At 39.1% G+C, this 26,890-nt stretch overlaps 1 protein-coding gene across 2 annotated transcripts in view; it reads left to right on the top strand.

The window, feature by feature from the left end:
* ITGB8 (integrin beta 8) overlaps positions 1 to 26,890 on the top strand; it is a 45,092-nt gene that overhangs the window by 790 nt on the left and 17,412 nt on the right. The window contains exons 1-6 of one of the 2 annotated variants that reach the window (XM_014937852.1): positions 69 to 251; positions 13,978 to 14,063; positions 17,079 to 17,253; positions 19,892 to 20,138; positions 21,660 to 21,825; positions 24,538 to 24,696. In XM_014937852.1, the coding sequence (XP_014793338.1) occupies positions 122 to 251; positions 13,978 to 14,063; positions 17,079 to 17,253; positions 19,892 to 20,138; positions 21,660 to 21,825; positions 24,538 to 24,696 (963 nt within the window). In that variant the 5' untranslated portion in view covers positions 69 to 121. Of the gene's footprint in view, positions 1 to 68; positions 252 to 13,977; positions 14,064 to 17,078; positions 17,254 to 19,891; positions 20,139 to 21,659; positions 21,826 to 24,537; positions 24,697 to 26,890 lie in introns of those variants that run through there. The other variant, XM_014937853.1, reaches the window with a different exon arrangement.

The raw sequence follows: 26,890 nt of genomic DNA, 5'->3' as shown, positions 1-26,890 counted from the left end.
CCCCGGCCCCGCCGCCGCCGCCGCCCCCGCGGGGGCCGGGACTGAGAGCGCCGCGCCGCCGAGACGCGGCCCCGAGGAGAGGGCGAGGGAACGGGAGCGGGAGCGGTGCCGCCCGCGGCGCATGATGTGGGTGCCGCTGCTGGCGTGCCTCACCGCGGGGATCGTCTCCGTGCCCAAGTGCCAGCGCGGCCCCGGAGCCCTCCTAGGGGCGGCCCGGCTGCTGGCGGCCGTGCCGGGACTCTGCCAGCGCCGTAAGTTGCCGAGTCCCGCCATCTCGGGCTGCTCGCCTGGTTGGGGACGGGGTTGGGGTTGGGGTTTGGCGCGGGGGCCGTGCGGGGGCGGAGGGCATGCCTCGGGCTGGGCGGCCGCCCCCCTGGGCGGAGGGTACCTGCGGGGAGAGCCCGGCTGGAGCGGCCGGTGCCCGCCCGAACTTCACACTCCCGGTGCGAGCCCGGGGTTTAATTGCCCATCCCGGGGGCGTCCAGCTTTGCCCGAGTCGTGGCATCTCCCCGGGAGCCCGCGGGGAGCGTCGCCCTCCGGGGGGCTGCGGGTGCTGAAGTGGCCGCTCACCCTCCGCAAGGCACCGAGAAGGGGCACACGGACCCCTCCCGGGGTGGGTCACAGGCTGGGGATGGACAGTGCTTGGGGATGAAAACACTCGGGTTTACATCGTCTGTATGGCATTTGGTGGCAGGGTTTTAAATGGATAGTTACAGGAAAATAGCCTTCTCTTTACCTTGGGGTAACGTGTATGCTGACAGTTCCCCGGTAGCTGGGGTACTGGTGGTGGCAGAGGCTCTGGTTAATGTATGTAACACCTCAAATCGTGGAAGGGCTTCCCAAAACCCCCTGGCATCAGTTCTGATGCCTACAGGCTGAGGGGAACCGGTGCAAACTCACCTTAGGTCGTAACAGCAGTTGATCAGAGCTTTCAGGTTAGTCAAGTATTTCATAAAGAGTCTTACTTCACTGGCAGCGGACAGAAATGCAGATCAAGTTGTCAATCACCTTTCCTTTTTTTCTTTTTTTTTTTTTTTCCCCTTGTGGAATAAATGCATATTCCAAGTTTAAGCCTGGAGTTAATTTAAAATGTTAACATGTAACCTCTAAAAATAAGATTTACAATGGGAACAATATATTAGTCTTAAATTCCTTATTGCATATGTGACAAATTCATGCCTAATTCAGTGGGATTTGCCCAGTACTATTAAAAACAATGGAATAATTTGTTAACTTTCATAGGATAATTTATTTTGCTTTTTTGGCTTCATATTTTGAATTCAAAACCAAACTAAATGTCAATAGGAAAAATAAAATATAATATTATTACATTTCTTATGAAACATGACATCTTGTATTTAGTATCCCAGATTCTTTTTTATGCAGTGTAATTGAGTTGAAAGGCTAATTGAAACTTTCTGGAGAGGATGGTTCTGTGCCTGAGTGCAGCAGTGCTGTGCAGCTCCTGGGTAAACACTAGTGCAAATAATGCATGAGAACAGAATGCCGTAGGGAAAAATTGGGCAGGGGGCTTTTGCTCCAAGGGATGCCTGCTCTCTTTATTGTGCTGGATAGTGAAAATATACGTGGGGGATACGTCACGGGTTACGTGTTTATTGTGACAGCAGCTCCCAGATTGGGCAGACTGTAACTCAGATAGACCTTGTTTTTTCCTCTTCATTTGAAACCTCTGCTAATTCATGAAAGCTGAAAGTCACACTGAATTCTTTCCTTCATACATAATCACTTTACAGGCTAGAGCCACGGTTGAAGCGAGAAGAGTGTTTTGGTTTGTTTTTCCGTGAATGAACACAGGAATTTTTTCTATTATTGTGTGCTTTTTCTTTTGATTGTGATCGCTCTATCAGCCAGTGCAGCACCACCTGGATTCTTTGAACTTCTGCAGGCCCTTCTGAGGGAGAGTCCGGGCAGCAGCTCCATGTACAGCTATTTGGCAGCACGGCTTTATTGAAGCAGCCACTCCTCTTTCCTTTTGCCTTGACAGTGCTGGGCATGGAGAAGTGCATCGTGCTGTTCCCATGCCATCAGCAGGTTCAGTTTATTTACATTCAGAGTTGGCAGAACCTGTGTATCTGTTGCACTGAATCTCCAGTTCTACAAGAGACTGGAATGAATATGAAACATACAGGACTCTGGTTTATTCATTCTTATTGGAGCATTTGTGGCTCTTCTAATTGAAAAATGGACAGTTTGATGCCACCTGAGGTACCTGAGGTATTCGTTCTGCAAAGTGCAGTTTGACATGTGAGTTACTGCTTGGGGAAGAGTAAAGGTAGAATTTGACCCTGGGTTTGGAGTTACAAGGAACACAAAAGGAAATCGCACAACACTGTAAAGTTGCAAGTCTCAAATTGAAGGTTTTGTAAGTTCAGATAAAAAGGTTAGTGTTGCTGCCTTCTACAAAGGGTGCCTTGTTCAGTAACTCTCACCAAAGGAAATTTGCAGTTCACTAAGCCAACTAAAACAAATACCTGACATAAGAATGGAGCTGGTTCCATAGTGATTTATACAGATCCCAAATTTATGTTTGAACATGAATACCTGACAAACTCCTGAAGATAGAAACCAGTGAACTGAATAAAAGCTGGGTTCTACAACAAGAGCACGTGCATGCATTGTGTTAATCACTTGTGTAAGTGCTCACTTCAGTGGAGACAGTCAGTTCACTTGCCTTGTTCAGAAACTGACCTGTTGAAACTCTTTAGTTGTTATCTGCTGTATAAGCACATGGAATATGCAGGGCTTAAATACTGAGGAAAGACTGATTGGTCAAGGTTAACAGAGGACATTGTTTTGGAGACACTGCTGAGTTTTGAACCAATTTTTACCTATGTTAAAATTTGAAAACTAAGGGTTTTGGTGCTTTCAAAAACATCTAGGTAGTCATTCCTGTATGAAGCTCAAGCAGGGTTTACTTGTAATGTGTGCATGGGGATGGAATGGCGTGAAAATCTTCATCCCTAATTTAAGAGTTGGAGAACTGTCACATAGCATTTCTGTTACATAGTCATGGATGACAAATCTCTTGAGCTTTGAAAAGTTGGTATTGACAGTCTTTTTTAGAGTGTCTTTGAAAAGTTGGTATTGACAGTCTTTTTTAGAGTGGCATTTAGAAAGACCGATTAGGGGTTTTAGGCAAGTAGAGGAGATGTGATCATAGCAGAGACAATTGTTAATTGATCTATCCCAATAGCATGAGTTCTGATGCTAAGCATAATTCATGAACGTTGCCTCATCTGGGTCTTTGGTGCTTTGTCAGTCTTGTCACATCAGATTCTTAGATGTGTTCCCTCTAGTTAGTTTCATAAATCCTGGGTCTTTGGTGCTTTGTCAGTCTTGTCAGATCGGATTCTTAGATGTGTTCCCTCTAGTTAGAAAGTTTCATAAATTGTTACTGTGACACTTCTCAAAAGAATAGAGAAATGTCATTCAAACCACCCATGGAAGAGATGGTGCAGGTCTGTCCCTGCACACAAAGTCTGAAATAAATGGTACATCATGGTAGCTTTAAACAGCGTTTGTCTGTTGATTTCTCTTCTGTGCTGGCCCATTTCCTTTGGGGCTCAGTGGAAGAAGCTCTATTGTATGGGATACTCAGCACTGAGACAGTCCTGCTTTTCCTAAGGCTTAAAACAATCCGAGAAGAAGAGAAAACCCATTTTTAATTTCCTGAATCTGCGTGGGTGATCTGCTCCCTAGGGGTATTGGATCATCTTTGGGAAAGCCATTCTGGGTGTTTGAGGGAGCGCGGTTGTAGATTGCAGTTCTGAGGAACAGCGAAGGGGAGGTTTGCTTATCTGCACATTGCCCAAAGAGCGTATTATGCCAACGGTATGCATAAATTTGCTTTGCAAATTATACACTTATCATCATCTGTTGCAATTTCACATCTCTTCAGGGGTTTTATATGGTAGGGTTTTTTTTATTTTACGGTTTTTGCGAGTTGAATGATACTGGTGGTTGCATGTATAGTATTTACAGTATTTCCATGCTACAGGTGTTTGAGATGTGGTGAGACTGGGTAAAGAAGATGTGCAGTTCACCAACTAGAAGAGCATTCCTGGTGCTCTGTGTGTGTCATTTAGGAAGGACGTGCAGTTGCTGAAGGAAGTAGTGAAGGCAGCCTGAAATACTCTGTGTACCCTGTTTCAGAAAGTCAGATTCATCATCATTATTTTTGGGAGTAAGTCCTTAGAACTAGGGATTCCCTTCTTTAGAATAGGTCTGACGTAAGAAACATTAGCCTTATTGTACAAACAAAAGCTACACTACATACACAAATTATTTTATATATCACCAATGTACATTTTAAAAACTGTGTATGGCAAAACCATACTTTTTTTAGTATCGGGATAGGTATATCATAGGCAGTGATTGGGACTGAAAGAGTTCTGTCAGGGTAAGAAGGGCAAGCAGAATGGCTTTGTGTTTCAAGCTTTAAATGATACTGAAATCATCTATTTTCAAGAATCATATATGTGAACTATCCTGTGCTTTTACTGTACTGTTAGTGCAGACATCTTGGTGTAAATCTCACTTTTCAAGTTAAATGTACTGAAATCAAAATTCTGGAGAAGAATATCGATTTCTTTGTGTTAATAAACTTTTTGTGGTTTGTTTTGGTTTTTTTATCCAAATTCTTACGGCCTCGGTGTTTCTCTTTCTTCTTATGTCCTCCTTCCCAGCAAAAATCTGTCTTCAAAGCTCTTATATGTGTCCTTTACTAATTGCTGACTTCTGTCTAACCAGTGGAAAGATGTAATACTTCTTTCTGATCTGCTTAAATAGACATAATTTATGATGGACAAAGTAGGATATGGTCTGTTATTCTTTTCTAAGCACTTGAACTTTATTAAAAGATATTTTTTTTTTCCTTTGGCAGTTTACATAAATGGACTTGGGCTATTTAGTTTAGCTTTTGGGAAGGAAGTAGGGCTCTAATGAATTAGTTCACTGTCCACTGTAATGGAACCTTTCTTCAAGAAGAAAAGTAAGCTTCTTGCCAGCCATTCAGGATTCCCCCTTGTTCTGGTGGCAGAACAAGAATAACCCCTTGAGCAAAATGTAAGTGTTTCAGGATGATCGGAATTTACAGCATTAGAAAGCTGCCAAAAAAGCAACTTCTAGCTGAGGCTATATTTGCTTGAATTGAAAAGTTTGCAAAGCTCATAATTGACTTTTTTCTTCATATGTTTCTCTGCTTCCCATGACTTCATTGTCATCCTGTGGTGACTTCTTCCTGCGATTACCCATGGTGACAGTAATGAGTCTGAAGTATTTGTAATTATCAGAAGATAACTGAGACAGAATTTTTAACTACAATTATTGGAGGAGGAAAATTCTGTAGCTTCAGGCAGGTGGAATGATGTTCCTCAAAGCTTGATTTCATGTTTTTTTCAGGCCCCTTCTCTGCCTGCTGACTTAGGAGTTAAGTTGTTAGCAGCAGTATTTCATTGGGTTCAAATCTTGACAACTTAAGTATTTTTGGTATTTTACTGTTGTTGTAGCTGTGTTATGAAGACAGCTGCTTGATGTATGGTGGCATCACAAAAGTCGTCCAACTCTGATTAAACCGGTAACTGCCCTTTCCAAAATAAATTCTGTTCCTTCTCGGTGTTCAAGGGAATTAGGTTAAGTGAATTCCACTTGTTCTTCTGTATTTAAGAGTATGATTTATTCCCATTTCATCTCTGCAGGATGACGGGGGTTAGTAGTGTGCTGAGGACAGCTTGCTTCTCTCAAATGGGAGCTTCGTGCTGGAAAGCTGACGTGAGATCCCTTGTACAAATAGGACTCCCAGGAAAAAAAAAAAAACAAACTTGAGACAACCTACACTCTGGCACAAATGGTGCAAAGTTACCTAAATAAAACTAATGACATCAGCAAGCATGCTCTTCCAATCTAAGCAAAACTGTTGGATTGCATTTAGCTGTAAAAATTGTGGTGGCATTGCTTCAGAGCATTAAATAAACCACTACCTGTTTAAAATCTGGACTTTGCGTGTTTGAAGGGTGTCCCTTACAGAGCGTTGGACCTGCACCTGCAGACCATGCACATGTGCCAATACTTCCTTGCAGAAGCACAAGCAGAAGCTTGATTCAAACAGTATCTGTGCACCAGTGGTTACAGTTAGTATGCAAGACTGCATATTTTATAGCCTACGGTCATGTTTTGTGTAATCTTCACCCCCAAATTTGAAAAAACTAACAGGCCTATATAAACCTAAAATGGAGGTTGGCCAATGTCTGTTCCTAGACAGGTGTGGTTGGGTTTAGGGTAGTTGGTTGGTTTTTTTTTTTTGAATGCTTGTGAAAAATGCATGTATCATATTTGAGAAACTAATTTCTCAATATTGTCTTAGAAGGTCTTTGTGTTCTTCCATTTTTTTATCTATACAGAGAAGCACTGTAGTTTAAGTCACTTTGGAAGGACTGGTAATTCAGCTGTTAATCATCAGACGGAATCATCAGAGTCTTTTGTGCTGCTATCACACAGCTAACTAATATGACATCTGTTTCTGCATTCAAAGTATATAAAAGTAACAAAAGTAATTAAGAAGAAAATCCCAGATTTTTTTACCTCATTCCATTTGTCTCAGGGCCAATAACCATGTTTGAAGATTGAAAACCCTATTGAAAAGCAAATTAGTGAAATAATAAATACCAAACACTTTGTATTCCAGAAGGCAATAACATTTTTAAAATAGCCCCACTGGATAAAGTGCTCCTCCCAAACTTGTGCATTAAATATTACACGTCCTTAAAGAGTGGTGGTTATCCTCTCTTGAGGTTTTCTCATTGTGAATGTAGACTATGTTGAACGTTTTGTTTTAATCCTGACTTGTCTTCCTAATATACACATATGTACAGGTTTTTGTCTGGGGCTTTTGGTTTGTTTCAGGAAAAACTTGGGTAAAAGCACAATTTGGTTCTCATGTAGTGTTCAGAATTGAGGGATCAGTTCCATTAGGTTTTGAGCTTTGAGAATTACGGTCTGAAATGCAGAGTTAGGTTTGTTCCAATTCCCAACGTATGCAGAGACAAGTGAATTGAGCTGTTTGCATTGCTATGGACTAAGAACTTGTGAATTGGGTGGTCTGTGGTGACACTCCTTGGGAAGAAATAGCTCTGAGCTATTCCCGCCCTCTGCACTGCTTCTGGGTTTGTGAATGAAAGCGCAGCTTCATTCAAGAATTTGGAGAAGACTAGTTAGGCCGTAGAAAGGCTGATTAGGGAGGCAATTGGGGGGTTGAGGGCCAGGTTTGAGGAGGTGGAGCTATAGGAGATGGTGGGAGATACAGCTTGAACTTTTATTCAAAGTTGAACTTCTTAAGGAGGCAAAAAATATGACCTCATATTTGGGAAAAGACTTTATAATATACAATAACCATTCTAGGCTGTTGATGTGCTACTGCTTACTAATACACGAGAAATTAAATTAGCAATGAAATATGGCAGTAGCTGTGCCAGGCTTTGCTCGAGCAGCGTGACTGGATCCAAGCTGGCCATCTCCGAGGGAGATTCTAGCAGCTGGAAATAAGTAGAGTCTAACAATTCCCATGCCCATGTTCCCTCCTAGGAAACAAGGGAATTAAGACAGCTTGGAGCATCCTGAAGTTCCCTTTAAATCAAGGGATTTAATTAAAAAAAAAGATTTAAGCTCTTTGGTTCCATATGCTTTGCATTTTTATTGGTGCAAAGCTGTGCAAACAGGACGGTCAAACCTGTACCATAAAAGCTAATGGGTGTGGGAAATGAGTCTATTCTAATGATATAATCAGAGTAAATTGTCCTGTATGTTTTTATTTGGGAGAGACAGAATAGGTTGGTTTCAGAAGCTAAATAGTCTTTGACTCATTGTTTGCAGGCACGGATTGTATCAACAAAATTTAACCATCTCCCGTGAAAGCAGGAAGTTTCATAGAAAGGAGAGGCTGCAAGTAGAGTTGGCCAAGGAACAAAAATTGCGTGTTGTGAAAAATTTCAAGGTTACATTGCTTGTTTTCATTCTGTATTGCAGCTTGGGAACAAAGTCAGTCTGGAGCAGTCAATAGCTCTGTCTCCCACAGTCAAGGTCATGTTTGAGGCTGTGGTTTGAATGTTGTGTTTGTGAGTCCTAACTGCTATACCAGTAGCTATTTTGGGTAGTACCTTTTCCAAAATGCTGCTATATGCACCTTTCTGACAAAATTTTAATATCCTCTAGATTGATAAATGCACATTAAAATCAGGAGTTTGTATGCATCTGTATGAGCCTTCTGTTCTCCCAAGCTTTCCTCCTGAATGGTGTGCAATATTCATACAAGTGATGGAACTTTTCAGAGAGATGAGGCTAAGAAAGACACGTGTAGGGCTCAGGGGGAGTCAGGAGTATCTCCTTGAGGCCTGGGATCTATATCATTCCCTAATTATGGAAGTGTCTGAAGTGCCCATACCCTGCTTGGCAACTCCATCTCCATGTGCCATTACACAGTAGGCTTCTGATACATTTGCTGTCCTTCAGGATCAGCTCCGACTGTCCTTTTCTGCCAAGGCTTTCCTACTGCTGTGTTGACAGAGGTCTCCCCCTTTTCCTCCTTCCCCTTTGCTTTTGCCTTCTTCAGTTGATACCCAGCGTCAGTTCTTTCAAGTGTCTTCACTCATAGCTCACACAATGTGCAAAGAAGGAGGATCTTGGTTATTTTGTGGCATAGTTTGCCAAGGCACAAAGTCTCACACAATGAGGCAGGCTGCTGCATTACTTTGCATTTTGATGGCTTTTCAAATCGTTTGTGTAGCTCTCACTAATGCCCCGCGGGTTCATAGGGTACTGTGTTCATATGGTAATGCAGGTTAATTGGGAAACCCCAAAACTATCAGGGGGGTATTGGCAGAGTTAGGAATGGGAGCCCATATCAGTCATCGGGACTTGTTCACTAGTGATGCTTTTCACTGTATTTATCCAACGTGCATGTGTACTTCTTATTTATGTCTCATTTATATCTCTAATCTCTGTAAACACATCATGGTTTCTGTCTTCCTGTATACTCCATTTTTCTTTTTAGGAACACAGTAACACTTATTTTTTTTAAGAACATAAATTATTATTATTATATATTATTATAATTATATGATTATTATTTTTTTAAGAGCTGGTAGAAAAAGAAAGTCAAGGGTATTTTTTGGTTTGGAGTTTTTCTTGTTTGTTTGTTTGCTTGTTTGTTTTAATGGAAAGGTGTTTTTAGCCACTTGCCAAGTATTTTTCCAGGGCTCAGAGTTTAACTATGCAAGTCATGTTTTGCACCTTTCTTTTACACATCTTCTTTTTCTTAGCAAACACATGAGTCTCTTACATACCAAGTTTGAGTTTCCTGATGCTTCTCTTGCATAAGATATTTTCAAATCTGTGTGCAGCTTAGCTCCTGTCTGAATAGTGAAACTAAAGTGGACAACCATTAATAGAGAAGGGAACCCAATTAACAAATTCATGTAGTAGAAAAAAGGGAGAGGGAGGAGAAGCTGTCTGTTATTTTTGCTCAGGTAATCTTAGGAATTTGCTATAAAGCATAATAGATGTACAGTATTCAAGTAGAAATCTCCTTTTCTGGCCAAGTGTGAGAACCTCTTAAAGCTGATTTTACGCCGGACCTTGGAACCCCCTTGGAAAAACTGGTGGTAACAAAGAGTGTGTTTAAAGCATGGCCTTGTGCACAAGGGGTAGAAGGAATTACTGCTTGTTTGGAAAAAAAGGGGGGAAAAAACCCTAATTCCAGGTTTAGGGTTTAGGATTGGCAGTTAAAGCAGAGGCACTCATTTTTTCCTTGTAATCTGAGCAAGTAAGTGTCAGACACAATAATCATGGAAAAAAAAGAATCCCCCTTATGTAGCATTTTTACATCGCTTTTCATTGTATCTGCACGTTCAGCCGAAGTGAACTGGGAAGGTGTGTGTTAGCTGGGACAGTTCCTGGCTGTCCCCTCTCCAGGAGTCATGTTGCTTAGCTCCTGAAGACAGCAAGGTGAAAACTGCAGTGTACTGCATAAAAGCTGCAGCTTTCCTCAGAAGTGATGCTACACACACGTTCCTGAAGGCCACGTTGTCAGTGGAGAGGGGCAGCCTGGCTGGTTGCTGCCCTAGAACAAGATTGAACACAGAATTTAAGGAAAAAACCTTAACTAGCATTCAACAAGTTTGAGGACCATGATCAGGGTGTGTAAGCTGCTAGTAATATTTTGGCTTTCTCTTTGAAGAAAGCAAATGGTACATCCTCCAAGAACAGCACAAACGTGTACCAACAGTGAAGTTGATATAAATCCGAATTCTTGGCTGTACTTGAACAAAATGCTGTCTGTTTGAAAAACTGCTCAACATCCCCTCTCAAACACCAGTATGCATTATTGTTATTCCATCACTGAGATAAATACCCCGATCACGATAAAGTTATTTTCATAATAGGGAGGCAGGATATGATTATACCTTAAATGATATTTGCCTTGCCTTGATCCCTCTTGTTGCAGAGTTTAGGCTTGCCACACCTGGGATCCCTGTAAATAGCTGCAGTTGTTGGAGCACGGTTGTATTTTGTGGAGGAGGCTGGAAAAGTGCAGTTTAACCTGCTGTGCTCACTTTTTATTATATGCATATGCCTGTGCAGTTCCCAGCACAAAATTTGGCCCTTGTTGAAAATACCTTTTGGCATACATCAGTTATAACTGAGCCAGTAGAAACTTGCCCTTAGCTTTGGCTGAACAGTAACTGAGTCTTGTCTGGACTCTGTTTTTGGTGAAGTGGCAGGAAAAATCTCTGTTCTTTTTTGAGCCAACTCATAAAAATTTTTTTTTTCTTGCTTTAACATATGATTTTTAAAAGAAACTGAAAAGTTTATACTAAATCAGTTACACTTTTAGAGTAGGCTTATAAGTAAATAATAAATATTTGGTGAATGAAAGCATGTCCATAAATGTTAGTGCTATAAGGGACTATGTACTTGGGACCTACCGTAGTGATGTAGCCAGAATGTGTCTCGGGCATTAATAAACCTTTTTCAAGTTTCTCTTTATTCCAAAAAAATCAAATTTTTGAGCCAATGGTACCAAGCTTATCAATTGCCAATCCATGACTTCATGTTGCGAAAATGGAGCTCTTGAGACTGGAGAGTTATCAGCAAAGAGATTTGCATCCAGCAATAATGTATATCTCATTTGTTAAAACATTTCATCTGCCATGATCACATTGCAAACCCAAACTGGTTTTTAAGATGTCCTGCCTTAGCATTTTAGAAAGAAATGCCCCTTTCCCACGCAATGTTTTACAAGGTAGGCTGTATTAAGAAACTAAATCAAGCTTCAATAGATTCAATAAACTAACCATACAGAAAAAAAAAAAAAAGGATAATTATTTTTCAGTCAGTTTTCCAGTGCATCATAAGCACATACTGTTTTTTTTTAGCAAGTGCACATTACAATAAGTTGTTAGTATTTTGTTGCATGGTCAATGGCCTTTAATTTAGGGAAACGTTGTTATGCAGATTGGATTATACATTTTACAAATGGAGTCTCAGACATTACTGCAGAAAATTAATTGGGCCAAACCCATTTGGTTTACTGATTACAGCGACCAGGAATTAATTTGACTCACTCCTTATCTGTATAACTAGAAGCACAGGTCTCTCATTTCTTCCTCTCAACTATTTATTCTTATCAGAACAGCTCTGTCTCTTATGGTGGATGATAACTTGATTGGTAACTTCAAAGTTCAGGTCATCTCCTCCCCGTTTTGCCCCATGGTGGTCTTTAGCCACTATTACGCTGCAGATCAGCAATTCATATCTTTCCTTGTCCTTCCACACTTTTACTGAATCCATCACTTTCCTCTCTTTTTCTTGTAAAGCCTTTCATCTCTGTAGCCTTTGGTATCCACTTGAAGATGGGAGGGATGTTTCTGTGCCAAGAACAATTACATTCCTTTTATTTTTACTCCTTCAACAACTTTTCATCCCGTGTCTTTGCGCTTTACCAGTACAGTCTAGAAAGGGATCTGTGGCAAGCTCTACAATCCTGTGCATGTCGGAACCTACCTGGAATCCTCATCCTCCTTCTCCTCTCCTGTGGTTTGCGGTAACTTTTCCTATGGCCTCCAGGTCTGCTCTTTCAGACTGCAGAACATAACGTGCTGTTGCTGCCTTCTTATAAATGCAAAGAAGTTTTATCGTGTCAGTGCCGAATGGGCTTGCTCTCCTTTCACATCCAACTCAAACTTGCTGTGTTTGTCTTTATAAGAAACAAACAAAAAACTTTTGGATTTTGTCTTGTTCTTTTCTCTCCCCTTAGTGACTCCTTTATTTATCCCTGCCCACCTCTCCCACCCTTTAATCAGTTTTCCAGGTGTTCCTGGGCTGCTTTTCAGCATATTGTTTCTATCGTATCTGTAGGAATTTCTCTCCCTTTCATATACATTTCTTTTCTCACATCACCCGCTTGGTAAAAGTTATCAACAGCCATTTATATGAAATAGAATATAAGTCTGGCCTTTGAAATTAGTGAAATTGCCAATAACCTATACATTATCAGTGTAATGCTGCAGTTATGTTGTACTAGGCTTTTCTATCTTGTTAATACTGATAGTGGTATATATAAGGATACTGATAACTTGCAAGCTGTGATTAGTTCCTTGGATCCTGAGTTATTCAAAGTGACCTATTGAGGAATAGCTGTTCATATAATACGGGATCTCATCTTTGAATCCATATTGAAATCACTTAAAGATAAAAAAGATATCTTAGTACATGCTTTCCTAACGCAGCTTTTCACCGTGAGAAGTTGCTCTCTTTACTCTAAAAAGAGAGATGGTTTGGATTATTGCAGATTGGAAAGAAAGAATCCGAGAGACAGTACGTGTAGCCAAAACTTTGGATGAAAACCAAACCTTTCTTCAAACCGTTTTGCTATGATGATACGCACGTTATCACTACGGACCAATTAACAGATGTAGCCTTTCCAGTATACAGGAATTGATTTTATTTTGCTTCCAGTATATTTTTTAATATGCCACGCTGAATATGCCCCAAAGCAGTGCTGTTAAACAGGGCTACTGCTGTGCTGGTCCATGAAGAGTCATGCCTGCTGCATGACTCTTGGCAAGTGACTTCTGTCTCCTGTAGAGTCAACTGGTCCACAAGAGACTTGTGCTGAACGTGCCCAAAGGATACGCTAATGCTGACATTCAGCTTGGGGTTGTCAGAGTCCCTTGAAAAGGCTCTCTCTTCTTCCCAATTCCAACTGCCAAAGTTTCATAGCAAAGAGTAGTAACTCAAGCAATGACCCATAAAACAAAGGCGGGAAAAGGCAATAAAGGACTTTGCTGATAGACCTGTTAGTAGGCACCGTTTTTGGAGTTGTTAGTACAGGATGATGTGTCTTCAATCTGTGACACACGTAATGTTGGATAAATTTGTATTTGCTTCTGGAAAAAAAAAAGAAAAGGCTGCCTCTTCTGGGAAACTATTCATTCCAGAAAATGCAGAGGGGGAATATTTATAGAAAGTGAGAAAATATCTTGGGTTCCTTAAAGAGTGAATAATGAATAACTCAGTCAAGTGTAAATGACTTTAAAGGAGAAAAGTCTATGAAAAGATAAGCTACCTGGTAAATTTTTTTTCTGTTAGGCAGTAAATCAGCAAGGTACATGCCAAAGATAAACTTTCACTTCAAAATTATTCTAAGTCAGGATCTTAAAAATTTGGCCTTGAGAATGGAGTTTATTCAATCTGCATACATAGTTCTACACTGTAGATAAAAAAAAAGGCTGCAAGTATTCCCTCCCTGGGATGCCTTTGTTCTGTTTTACTTCTGTTTGGATACGTTGTCATCACTTTTAATCTGGTGAAGTAATTTTTGAAATCTTGGTTTAAAATTAGGTATTTTACAATTCCCACATATCTTCATAAATCATGAATGTTTGGTTTTATATTTCACTGCAGCGGAAAACAGATGTGCCACTTCGAATGCAGCAACATGCACAAAGTGTCTTGCTTTGGGTCCAGAGTGTGGATGGTGTGCTCAAGAGGTATGGCATTTTACTTACTTGCTTTTGATTTTATATTTTAGCTGCTTGTGATCTTTATAAAGATAAAAGGCTTTTAAACTGTGAAAATTATAGTGAGAAATGACAAGAAAGTCTTTAATGACCTCCGGAGACAGAACCTGAGAAATCATGTGAAATATATTTTGTTTCCAAAGGAGAAAATACAACCTTTTATTTGGAAAATTGCAGTAATTTTAAATAAAGTGAGAACTTTTTAATGCGTTCCATCTGCTTTGTAGACAGCTTTGGCAGACTTACAGTAACATTGAGAGTTCAACAATTTTTGGCTTCAAAAGCAAAATTACTTATCAGTAATTTATATTAAATCCTCATTATATATCAGAGCATGTCTATACACATGTGCTGATTGCATTTAGCAAAAGGTTTTACTAACAGTGGAGTTAACTTTGACTTCACCATATATTATGACCCTGTCATTAATGGAAAAAATGATACTTTTCTTATTTTTGCACTTGAAACTATCAATTCTGACACTTATCACAGAAGGTAGGTCTTTGGTAGCAAGAATTTTTCTGAAATTGTTATTGCTTTGCAAACTGTAAGAATATGGGAATTTCTGGTTTTGTTTGACAGAAAAAAACCCCAGTTGATTACATGATTTCAAGTAAGGCTGGACCATTTTAAGCGCTTCAGAGGAGGAAGCTTTTTAAGAATAACCCTTCCAATTACAAATTCATATGCTCTTGAAGGTCACATGCAGATTATCTGTAGTAGCTTTCATTAGCAGAGAAGGCAGAAAAATTCCTAGGGTGTGCCTGGAAGAGATAAGGAGTATAAAGCACTGGTGTAACTTTATCCAAGATACTGTGTCTTGGAATGATTAACTTAATCTATAAAAAGTATAAGGGAAAGTAATGCAGCAGAGGCATGGAGGGCTTGTATTCCAAAGGAGCGTTAGGGTGTGTGTAGACGGCACAATGGATTACAATGTGGAAGTGGTCCATTATTGTGACCTGATGTCATCTCTTACAAAGGGCACAGTTTTATCCTGCTACATCTGTATTTATCAAGGAATAGCACTTCTTAGCTTCACAGAATCACAGAGTCTTCTAGGTTGGAAGGGACCTCAAAGATCATCTTGTCCAACCGTCAACCTAACTGACAAAAATAGACACCCACACAACAAACAAGGAGCACCATCACTAAACCATACCTCCCAGCACTACATCAACCTGTCTTTTGAACACCTCCAGGGATGGTGCCTCAACCACCTCCCTGGGCAGCCCATTCCAATGGCTGATAACCCTTTCAGTGAAAAAATTTTTCCTAATATCCAGCCTGAACCTACCCTGGTGCAACTTGAGGCCATTTCCTCTTGTCCTGTCGCCTGTGACTTGAGAAAAGAGACCAACCTTCACCTCTCTACACCCTCCTTTCAGGTAGTTGTAGAGAGCAACTCTACTCTCTTTCCCGGTGGTATGGAAAGTTCCTTCTAACAAGGCGCTCAGATTTGAGGAGGTTTCACTTGTACCCTGCTGCTCTTGCATCACTGCTCACGTCAGTCCTAAGAGCTGTTGATGGAAGCCAGGGGTTGGTCAAACCCCCTTAGACCATGTTTACCTCAGCGCCCGTCCATGGTTGTAGAATGGCAAACCCATGTTAATTCAGATAGAAATTTCCCAGAGTAAAGTTACAGGAGCAGTTCTCATCTTAGCATGCCTGCTTCGTCTAAACAATGTTTTTAATGAGAAAGTCATCCCACCACTTGGGATGCTTTGACTTCATACCCACACACAGCGAATTCAGAAAATACTACATATCTGTCAGTCCTAAGCAGTAACAATGAGAGTAGCTAAGATCTCTACACATTCAAAAATCTACCTTTTTGAAACGTATATACATCAAAAAGGGTATATAAATAGCAGTAACATTAAAAAGCTGTCTCTGTTGTCTACATTAAAGAAGATTATGGAAAAAATATATCAGAGGCAGACTACAAAAATGAGTTGGACCTCGGAAGACAAGGTACATGACTGTTGAGTCTTATTCTTCAGGGGCTTTCTCTGGCCTTTTCAGGGTCTGGAAGACTATTTGGTCATACACAGTTGGCTGCATGCACTTTTTGATTGTTTATTTTCCCCATCTGCCTCTGAAATATCAGAGACTGTCCATTGTTTGGTCCCCAGCTGTGGCTGGGATTGACCAGTGCTTTGAAAGAGTACAAAGATTCTTGTCTTTTTTTTTCCTTGCATGATCAGGATCATGTTAATCATCAGATTTGTGGTCAGGAAGGAATTTTGCATTGGATCGTGTTGGCACAATTTTGGCAACTTTGCCCTTTCGCTGCAACAAAGGATACGCTGCTTCTGAGATCATCCGACTACTAATAACTTTTCTGTTATTACAGGGGCTTTTTTATAATTGGTGGCATCTTAAACTGTCCAGTATTGTACTACATAGCTTTCTCTCTCTGTGGTTTCAAATGATGTAGTCCAGCTGGTCTTTGGATTTGGTGTAGGGTATTGGGTAAAACGTCTGTGATAGACAAATTCAGGTTAGATAAATCTCACACTGACTTCTGCTGCTATTTTTAAGTATTAGCCTGAGTAACATAATAGTAGATTCCTCTGAAAACTAACCTGTTTTGATTCAGTGTGAATGATACTTTCTTGGTTTAACTAACTCATAGCATAGCACAGAACTTTTTTTGGTGACTTAGTGACAGTACGTGGTTTCCTTTTCCTCCAAAGCCAGCTTGTTCTGATTGTGCAAGATCCTCCTTCTCATACAAAAGCGTTGTCCTTTATAGAAAAAAGTCATTGTGACTATTAGGTTTAACTTCTAATTTAAATATTTTGTCATTGCCCTTATTAAAAACATATGGCTTCCATTAACTCGTTCTACAATTTATGCAATTATAGTAGCATATTTTATTGTTTCAAAGACTATTATTTTGTTTTTCTCTTTCCTTTGAAGATATTGCAGTTGTTTTTTTCAGCTCAGATTGTTTTGTACTTTTTGTCTCTTATAAAACAGGATTTCATGGCCGACGCAACACAGAAAGGACGCTGTGACACTGTTTTCAACTTAATGAAAAGAGGCTGCCAATCAGATTTTGTGGAAAATCCCACAGTTCATGTCACAATACCCAGTGACCATGAAACAAATACACAAGTGACACCAGGAAAAGTTTCAGTCCAACTGCGTCCAGGTTGGTTTATCTCTAATACATTGATATTATAGTCAATTTAAACTAAATACAGTACTACTAAATACAGATATTTTGTGAAGAAGCCATTGGAATAATTATTTTGAAGAATGGTGCTGTGACATTATATTATAGGACTATGATGATGTTGCTAAATATTCAAGTATGGTCTTCAGCAAGAAGTGTTTCTGTCAAACACAGCTGAAGGTCAGAATAATGCAAGTAATAAGTGGAAAAGGGATTTTAGTTAGTCTTTTCTGTTTTCTGTTGTGGTTTCTTGATTCTTTTTCTTTAGCCACTTACACAAAAAGTTTTTCTTTACATACATATAAACTGTATTCCTTACTGAAAGTAAATTGGGCTAGAATTCCTAAATTCATCATTTGATAAGCTTCTTGATTATTTGGTTACTTTTAAGTGCATTGACTAGACACCTATGAAGACACCCAAGCCAATATATAAGAAAGGACTGGGTTCCTCAGTGAGACTTAACTATTCACTGCCTAACATTTAATTTATAAACTATGAGACACTTGGCCCTAATAAAATCTACAAGTCCTTTTATGGTTTAATGCATCTTTTTTTCCAGCAAATAGTGAAGATAAGTTTGGGAGTTCCATATGCTTTGTGGAAGTTCTTGCATCAGGGAGTCAGAAGAATGAAATTCCGAGGGCTCCAGAAGAATAACTTTTGATATATAGACATCCTGCCAGAATTTTATTCCCCAGGGAAATACACAGATATACGGCTATAGTTGTGCCTCAAAACAGAAATTTGATACAGTATAATCATGCAAAGATGTTTTTTATTTTGAAACTGGGTTTTTTGTCATTGTTTACATATACCCAAGTGTCAGGATTTACGTGGGAAAAAGTAAAAGCTGCACTGAGCAGCTCGCTGTACGCAAACCAGAGGGTCATTTACAAAAAGTAATTTGATTTACACTGACCAAGAGGAAATACATAAGTTACAGCACACTGAAATTCTGTTTTCTACATGCAAGACCTGATACAGACAAATCCTGATATTTTCAGGTGGATTATGTTCAAAGGCCACTGGAAAAAAGTACTTTTCATGTTTCACTTTTCTGCGTCATGTCTTTGTTACATGTGCTTTAATTATGCTATCTAGCAATGTCATGGATTAGTAAATGTCACAAATAGATAAGTCACATTTCATAGAATGGTTAGAGTTGGAAGGGACCTTAAAGATCATCAATTTCAGGTGAGGTTTTTTCAGTGAATCTGTTTCTGAATATGTTTAGACAGCTTTTATTGAAAACCTGCATAATTCTTCTATATAATCATAGAATGGTTTGGGTTGGAAGCGACCTTAAAGGTCCTCGATTTCCAACCCCCCTGCCCTGGGCAGGGACACCTCCCACCAGGTTGCTCAAAGCCCCATCCAGCCTGGCCTTGAACCCCTCCAAGGATGGGGCAGCCACAGCTTCTCTGGGCAACTTGTTCTAATGTCTCACCACCCTCAGAATAAAGAATTTCTTCCCAATATCTAATCTAAATCTCCCCTTTTTCAGTTTAAAGCCATTACCCCTTGTCCTATCGCTACTCTGTGTCTCCCTTCCTCCTGTCCTTTGCTGTATCTCCATTTCATAATACTGAATTACACTCTGCACTTGTCAAACAAAAGATCCTACTCCCTCATTTCTTCTGTGAGCTCACACTTTGAGTGACAGAGAATAATGAACAATTTGAAGTTATGCATTACTGTACCTAAGCTGCCCATACTCCAGTCACTTCACTCTTTTTTCTGGCTTTACAGAATATTAGACAAGCAAAAATGTGGGGACTATTTTTATTTTTTATTTTTAGTGGCTTCCAAAGCATTAATGTTTTTATTACATATGAGAACGTGTTGGGGTTCTGCAGGAGAGACAGGCATTTGTCAGCCTGAAATAAAAGATGTTTTGTATACACCAAAAAGTGGATTCTTTTAATATTAAAACCTGGGGGGTGGTTTGTTATATTTTAAGCCTACTGAGTTTTCTCATCAAATCTTTGGAAGTGGATTGCTATAAATTTGAAGCATAACTTATGTGTTTTTCAGGCTGTGCTGTCTTTATGGTACACATACAGTTTTACACTCAGTTTTACACTACTTTTAGGATAAACTATGCTGGTAGTTTCAGAGTGCAGTTAGTTAGAAGAAACTTAACTGAAAGTTGAAATTACTGAACAGAAAATTGATTCTCTTAATTGATTTTGTCCTCAAACCAGGACACACTTACATACTTAGAAGTGTCAACCTTGAAGTGAGTGACCACAATTTGTATGCAGATCTATGTCCTTTGTGAGTCATAACCGCTTTTTGATATAATGCCAAAGGGATTGCATAACCAGGAATTTAAAACAAAATGGGGAGAAGTCAGATTTTTACAATAAATTTCACAGTGCTCTTGCAAGAAAAAAAAAAAAAAAAAGTAAGATAATTTCTAAAGAGCCCTTTTATGGCTTATTTTTGAACAGTGATTCAAGGTTTAACTTACTCTTGGGAGGTTTTCTTGTTTGTTTGTTTTTCTGTTTGCTGACACAAACAACTTTGTGCTGAGGTTGCTGCAAAGATAAATGTATTTTTAAGAGTGTCCATTCAAAAATAGTAAATAAACTTGTTTCCTTTGAATCAGGAAGTGAAGCAAACTTTATGTTAAAAGTTCGTCCTCTGGAGAAATACCCTGTGGATCTTTATTATTTAGTTGATGTCTCGGCCTCTATGCACAACAATATAGAAAAGCTAAACTCTGTTGGGTTTGCTTTATCAAAAAAGATGGCAAATATTTCTCTTGATTTTCGACTTGGATTTGGATCCTATGTGGATAAAACTGTGTCACCCTATATCAGCATTCATCCAGGTAGAATCCATAACCAATGCAGGTATGTAGTCTTTGTATATTTACTGTACCACTGAGAAATTGCTTAGTTACACAAATATGCATTATACATATTTATTTTTTAACCTCTTCAGAATCTGTCTTTGTTTCACTATACCTTGGTTCACCAGAAAAGTTCCTGAGAAAATGCTGAAAATTATTATACAATGATTACTTCTGAAATACCTGGGAAAAATGTACTGTATTTTCTTTAGTAAAACAAGCCAAGCAACATGCTGCTTTGGCATATTTGACTATGTCTTGCATTTAATTTTATGGTCAGCTGTTGTGTTCTTAGTTATTTGGCTATATGTTGCCTAGATTCATCACAAAGTTTTGTACTTTCTGACCTAGGACTTCTCTTCTGGTTTCTGGTCGTGTATTCATTAACTCTTTTCCTAAAACTGCTTTCGTCAATTTGATGCAGTTTCTTTCATCTCATTTAATGAATAAAAGCAATCCTCTGATCTAATTCCAGTTGTAATATGAAGGAATTCCCATTTTAAATAAGAAAGGTGTTCTGGCTTGCATTTCTTTTTTCATGCCATGTCTTTTATACCTTGCATTCAACACTTACATAAAGCAAGGGATCACTTCCAAGATCCTCTGGAGAACAAGATTATTCACAACAAATTCCAATCTGTATAAACCATGATAGTTAGAAAAGTGAATATTAACTGTTCATATCTTCTTGGTCATTATTATCTTTCCTGGGAAGACATGATCCAAAGTTCTGTGAAGTCCATAATTATCTTTTTTGATTTCAGTGGCTTTTGAATTGGGCACTAGTGGTGGAATTCATTAGATAGAGATAAATGTCTGCGAATAAAACAGTCATCTAGACTTGTCTATATAGTGAGTGGACATCAATTAGTACTCAATTCATTGTGCCTAAAAGTAGACATCTGCAGAGGTATTAATCCTTAAAGTGCCAGTTTCTCTTCATTGAATGTAGATTGAGTTGGGGGGGGCAGGTTATAGTCTGGATGCCTAAATTGTATGCAACAGAAGTGAGTTGAATGCTGCTCAGCACCTCTGAATCAGAGGAGCACTTCAGCTTGTGCCATAAATTCCACTGCCATAAATTAGTCACAAAGCAATGACCTGTATAAATGCTGTGACATTAGCTTTCTTATGTCAGACTTCATACTTTCTCCCTTATGCATAATTTCAAAAAGTATCATTTACAACTAAGATCTCACTGAAAATGGAGTTTCCCATTCCTTTAATGAGGTGCCTGTCACTAATCCCAACATTATTTTCATGTACTTGCTACTAGTGGATGTAGGAACTTAGATTTTATTTTAGTTTTGAACCAGTAGCCTGTGTATCCATCTACTAAAGGATCTTAATGTTTCGCTGTGATGGCCCCTTCTCAGGGTAATGAAAAGCAAAGCTGTCCCACTCTGTAAATGATCATATACTCTCGGGATTTTATGGGTTAATAGGGATGCAATATTTACATCTCCTTCACATGGAAAATATAGAATGTGTTAGATATTTGTTTTGTTTTGTTTTTGTACAGTGATTATAATTTAGATTGTATGCCTCCTCACGGTTATATTCACGTGCTGTCCCTGACTGACAATATAGCAGAATTCAAAAATGCAGTGAATAAACAAAAAATTTCTGGGAATATTGATACACCTGAAGGGGGTTTTGATGCGATGCTCCAAGCAGCAGTGTGCCAGGTAAGGAGCTTATTAACAAAAGACTAAGTGGTAGTTCAGACATGAATATATATTTACATGTATATTGGTACAACGGTGCTCAGTGTTTCTGAATTCAAAATGTCAGCTGTAGGACTGAAAAGAAGATTTCTTCTTCCTTTTCCATTAGCTCTACATATCTGCTTCCTGTTGAAACTGAATAAGGAGAGTATAAGGATATATTTTTCAGTATTAGTTAATGATGTTCTTCAAATTCTGGCTTTAACCAGCCTAACCAACATAGGATGGATGATGAAAGGAATAGCTTCTTGCTTGAACAGACATGTGTATTAATTCCAGTCAATTACAAAATTAGTTTCAAAATCATTAAAGCCCTCCTTGTGTTTCTAAGTTGACAATGCTTCATTGACATTCCTTCTACTTAAGAATGTATTTGAAAACTGAAGAATCAGTTACATATCTGCTTGTGTAGCTAAAGAAAACAAATACACTTTAATGTTATCTCAGCTTTTAAAGAATCTATATTAAAAACAATACAAATCCATTAAAAATTAACTTTTGTATATTGATGAAATTTCATCATCACCTTTCCCATGCAGAAAAGGATGGAAAAGATCTCCATCATGGTGCCCAATCTATAAACATATTAAATAATAAGATTTTTTTGGTACATAATGAGAAGTTGTTTGCTCTATAAGGACTATTTTGCATGTTTTTCTCTAAGCGTAGTACTGCAGTAGGAATTTTGAAAGTCGGCCTATTTATGGGTTTACTAATGCTCTTTCTGGTTCTCTTAAAGAAGGTAATTCAACTCCTGTCCATATCACAGGCTTGGTGTGTTTTTCATCTCTTGGGATGATGTCAGGGTTTTTCTTTTATCTTGCCCACCTTCGCGTTCTTTGTTTTTGGAGCAGTAGAATGAGTCAAGGACAAAAAGTAATCCAAACTATGCTACAAATTAGTAGTTTGGCTCAATTTAAGTTTCAAATTTTGATGAGCTTTAAAGCAGGTAAATAAAGGCCCTCTTCATAGACATTGCAATCACAGCTGTTACGAAAAGTTATTCTGGAGTTTTGGAAAAATTCTTTAAAATTCAATGTTTCTCATTGGACACATTCCACACTTATGACGCGTGAGCTCTAGAATAATATATGCTTCCGAAAACAATAGAATGGAAACATTCATGAGAATGGGGAGGCTTTCCTGCTGACTGAATTGTGAACCAAAATGGATGAGAACAATGTGCGATTCATAACGACCGTCATGAACTCTAATTTACATTAATGTGCACTCATTTTCCCTACAATAGAACTTTATGACTTGCTCCATCTTGCTTTAACCAATACATCCCTGTTGCAAGCGGTAGCAGGTTAGGACATGAAGCGCTTTAGAGTTTTGCTTGCTGTGGCACATGAGAATAGGAGTCTTGAGGTGACAAAATGAAATGATGGAGTCTTAGGAGCAAGAGGAGAATTTGGGAGTATTTAAGATATAGCCTGTTTATAAATAAAACTTAAAATACCCCTTCTTTAGGGGAATGCTGTCTAGGATTGTCAGAGGGAGGCTGATGCCTAATGCATAAGCTGGAAAACACACCACACCTCTCTGTATTTATTATCCCTGCTGTTAGGAGATGTTTAATCCCCATTCAGAGCTAGCAGGGAGTGAGCCTGGGAGGGGAGGTAAAGCTCTTTCTGTAAGGCAAAGAAAGGGAGGCAGAGAATAAGTCCCGAAGCCTGGCTGAGTGCATGGGCTGTATTGCAGATCCACGTTTCACATGAGGTGAGACATGCCTGGTAGTGTTAAGGGAAACGGTAGAGATGAGACAGCATTGGAGAAAGGAGGAGCAAGGAAGGAGGAAAAAGGAGGGAGAATGGAGTTAGTGAAGAAGAAGATGGAATGATTGGGAGGGGGAATAATGAAAAGAATATAAGCTGGTTCATGTGTGCCTCTTAAGTTTCATTTAAAGCAGCCGTTTGTTCCTTGCAGGGAAATAAATGTTGTGGAAATACAAATTGGCACCTAACCCAGTTTAGAGATGTTTGCCCTGCTACCTCCTTGCCATCACAGAATTCCTAAAACACATTAAATTCACCCTTGTGGATGCTACTTCCTTGGTATGCTTGGATGCTACCTTCCGATGGTGGATAGATGTAGTATTTTACTGCATGATAAGGAGTTTCTCAATTTGCAGGTGCATGAAGGCACTCAAACTTTAGTTTATTGATTTGTTGATCATATGCCAATGTCCTTTCTGGAACACTGTGTAGGAAAAGAAAATTATAAATGATGAGAATATAAAGTAAATAAATACAAAGTAAATATAGAAGGCAGCACCAAATACCGATATGAGTGAATGCATATTTATGGTTGTAGTGCTTTTTGGATCCCAGAGAATTTTACAAATGCTACACATTGCAATTGGGTGTAATAGTGACACACACGATGTGGCAGCTGTACCCAAGCCCACTATATAATGCGTAACTTGTATATATTTTGAGAGAACTTCCTTTAAAAAGCAAAGTGGTAAGTGGATCTCTAACTCATGGTAGTTTTTAGACCTAGTACATAATATATATATCCACACAAAATGCTTTAAATAGCCTGATTTAAACTCAGTGCTGCTCAGCAATGTAGTAGCTGAAAGTAGACTTTCACATTCATTTTGTTATTTATTATTTCAGAAAATAGTTTGTTACTGGTTTCTTATGCCTAATTTTGTTTTCTTTTTAGAGCCATATTGGATGGCGTAAAGAAGCAAAGCGACTGCTTCTCGTGATGACAGATCAAACTTCCCATCTGGCCCTTGATAGTAAATTAGCGGGGATCGTAATTCCCCATGATGGAAACTGTCATTTGAAAGATAATGTGTACATCAAAGCTACGAGTATGGTAAGGTATATGTCATAGATTCTGTCTTCAGAGAAGCAGCGTAAAACTGCTTAAAGGAGGTTTTTAGATTGCTGTCAAAGCATTGTTTTTATTTCAGTTATTAGAATAGTATTTTTCCGGGTAGGCAAGTTGTGAAATAAAGAATCAATCACCTGGAAATATTGACATTCTTTTTGTCTGGGATAAAGTATTTTGGAGTCTGAGGCAACAACACACAGCAGAGGAGGATATGTTGCTGGTTTTGGTGTGGTTTTTTATTACCATCTCATAAAAAATCACACATATTTCGTAAAAAATATAAGTAGGAAGTGTCTGATGTGATATTTTTGCACAAGAAGTAGCTGGTAAGATGTAAGAATTGCACAATCCTGCTTATAAGGCAAAGGTAGTGGGCATGGATTATGGTCAGAAGATGCACGGATGCATTGATTGAAAAGGCTTGGTAAGAGTAAACCAGAAGACATACAACAGCAATGAGCTGATTCAACCACGATGGACTAGAAAATACTCTTGTGCCACAAAGCTTTGCTATGGTAATGTAGTATTAAATACCTTTGAACCTTGCAGTATAAAGCCAATGTGTGGTAATACGTACCTGTGCAAAAAGTTGCATCAAATCCACTGTAGCAAAATAATACGCCTTCAGCAGATATTTTTAGCTTTCAAAATAATGTCTTCAAGAATGTATAAAGTAGTCATGAGGGACTGGAGAAAGGAATTTTTTTTTGCCTAAGATGTGTAGGTTTTATTTGCTTTGGCTACTTCCTTAATAAATGTGAATTGTTTATTTAAGAAAGATGAATCACTCCTTTAATAGCCATGTAATCACCAGAAAACAGGAATATGGACCGTGGTATCATCAGAGCACATTCCAGCTCTATTCTCAGTGCTGGCTGTATACAGCCTGTGTTCAAGCCAGCAAGGCACTAGTGGTCGGTGAGGGCTACGTGTAAGTTAGGCTAGACCCAAATTCAGTCCCAGGCACTGGTGTTTGCGAGGATGCTGAGCCGGCAGGAAGCGCGGCCGTGTGGTGTGTGAGCACGGAATACGGGAGGTTTCTGGGAGTTGGTGGGTGTTCAGGACCTTGCTGAGCGGAGGAGGGAGCTGAGCGTGTGCTGACAGGAAGGTTGTTTGGATTCCCGATTATCTGATGTTCTTGCATTCGCGTACTCCCTCTGTCACCTCTTGGATATTCCCTCACAGATGTCAGGATTATTTATTTCCCTCCAGCCAGTCAGTTCAGTTTCGGTATTTCTACAGTGTTCTTGGGATAAAAACAGCCCCTTCCTTTATTCTACTTAAAGCAAATAATACCATGGATTCCCGATTATCTGATGTTCTTGCATTCGCGTACTCCCTCTGTCACCTCTTGGATATTCCCTCACAGATGTCAGGATTATTTATTTCCCTCCAGCCAGTCAGTTCAGTTTCGGTATTTCTACAGGGTTCTCGGGATAAAAACAACCCCTTCCTTTATTCTACTTAAAGCGAATAATACCGAAACTTTCCTTTCCCAAAGCAGAGCATACTTACAGGTTATGGTGTCCCTATCTCTATTTTTTTTTCTCTCCCCCTCCCCACCTCCCCAGTTTCTGTGCAATAAATGAGAGGAATTTTGCTCTGCCTATTAACAATAGCTGAAGGAACAAATCTTATCCTGGTGTTCAGGATTCCTTTGGTAATAAAGATATTATCTTTCTCAGAAAACAAAACAAAATAAAACAAAACAAAAAACTATATTTATTTTCTGTCCAGCTTGATAAATTAACTTCTCAAAAGTTAATTTCTGTAATTAATAGTTAATAAAGGCTGCAAAACCTCACCAATATAAAATACAGACTAAATTAATTAATCTCTTTCTAAGGAACTATGACAGATTTATGGCTGACTGAAGGAAGTGTTTTCTGGATTCTGGGCTGAAAGATGATGATTTTACTGTCCCATATAGAATAAGAAATCTCCATGGTTATTGCTATTGATGCCTTTTGTGAAATGAAGTTGCCTTTTTAGCCACCCAAATGAAATGACCTTGAAAGATGCTTGGATCTGTGGTGGCACATTTTGGCCCCTGTGTTTTCGGGCTATTAGCCCATATCTTTTCCAACCATGGGCAAATTCTTGAATGCCCACATGTAATAGTGGGCATGCACTTAGTAATAGAAAAGAGGTAGAATGGAAATCTTTCTCGTTTTCT

The sequence above is a fragment of the Calidris pugnax genome, unplaced genomic scaffold, assembly GCF_001431845.1.
Source record: "Calidris pugnax isolate Ruff unplaced genomic scaffold, ASM143184v1 scaffold11, whole genome shotgun sequence".
Classification (NCBI taxonomy): domain Eukaryota; kingdom Metazoa; phylum Chordata; class Aves; order Charadriiformes; family Scolopacidae; genus Calidris; species Calidris pugnax.
This window is presented reverse-complemented; position numbering and strand designations above follow the sequence as displayed.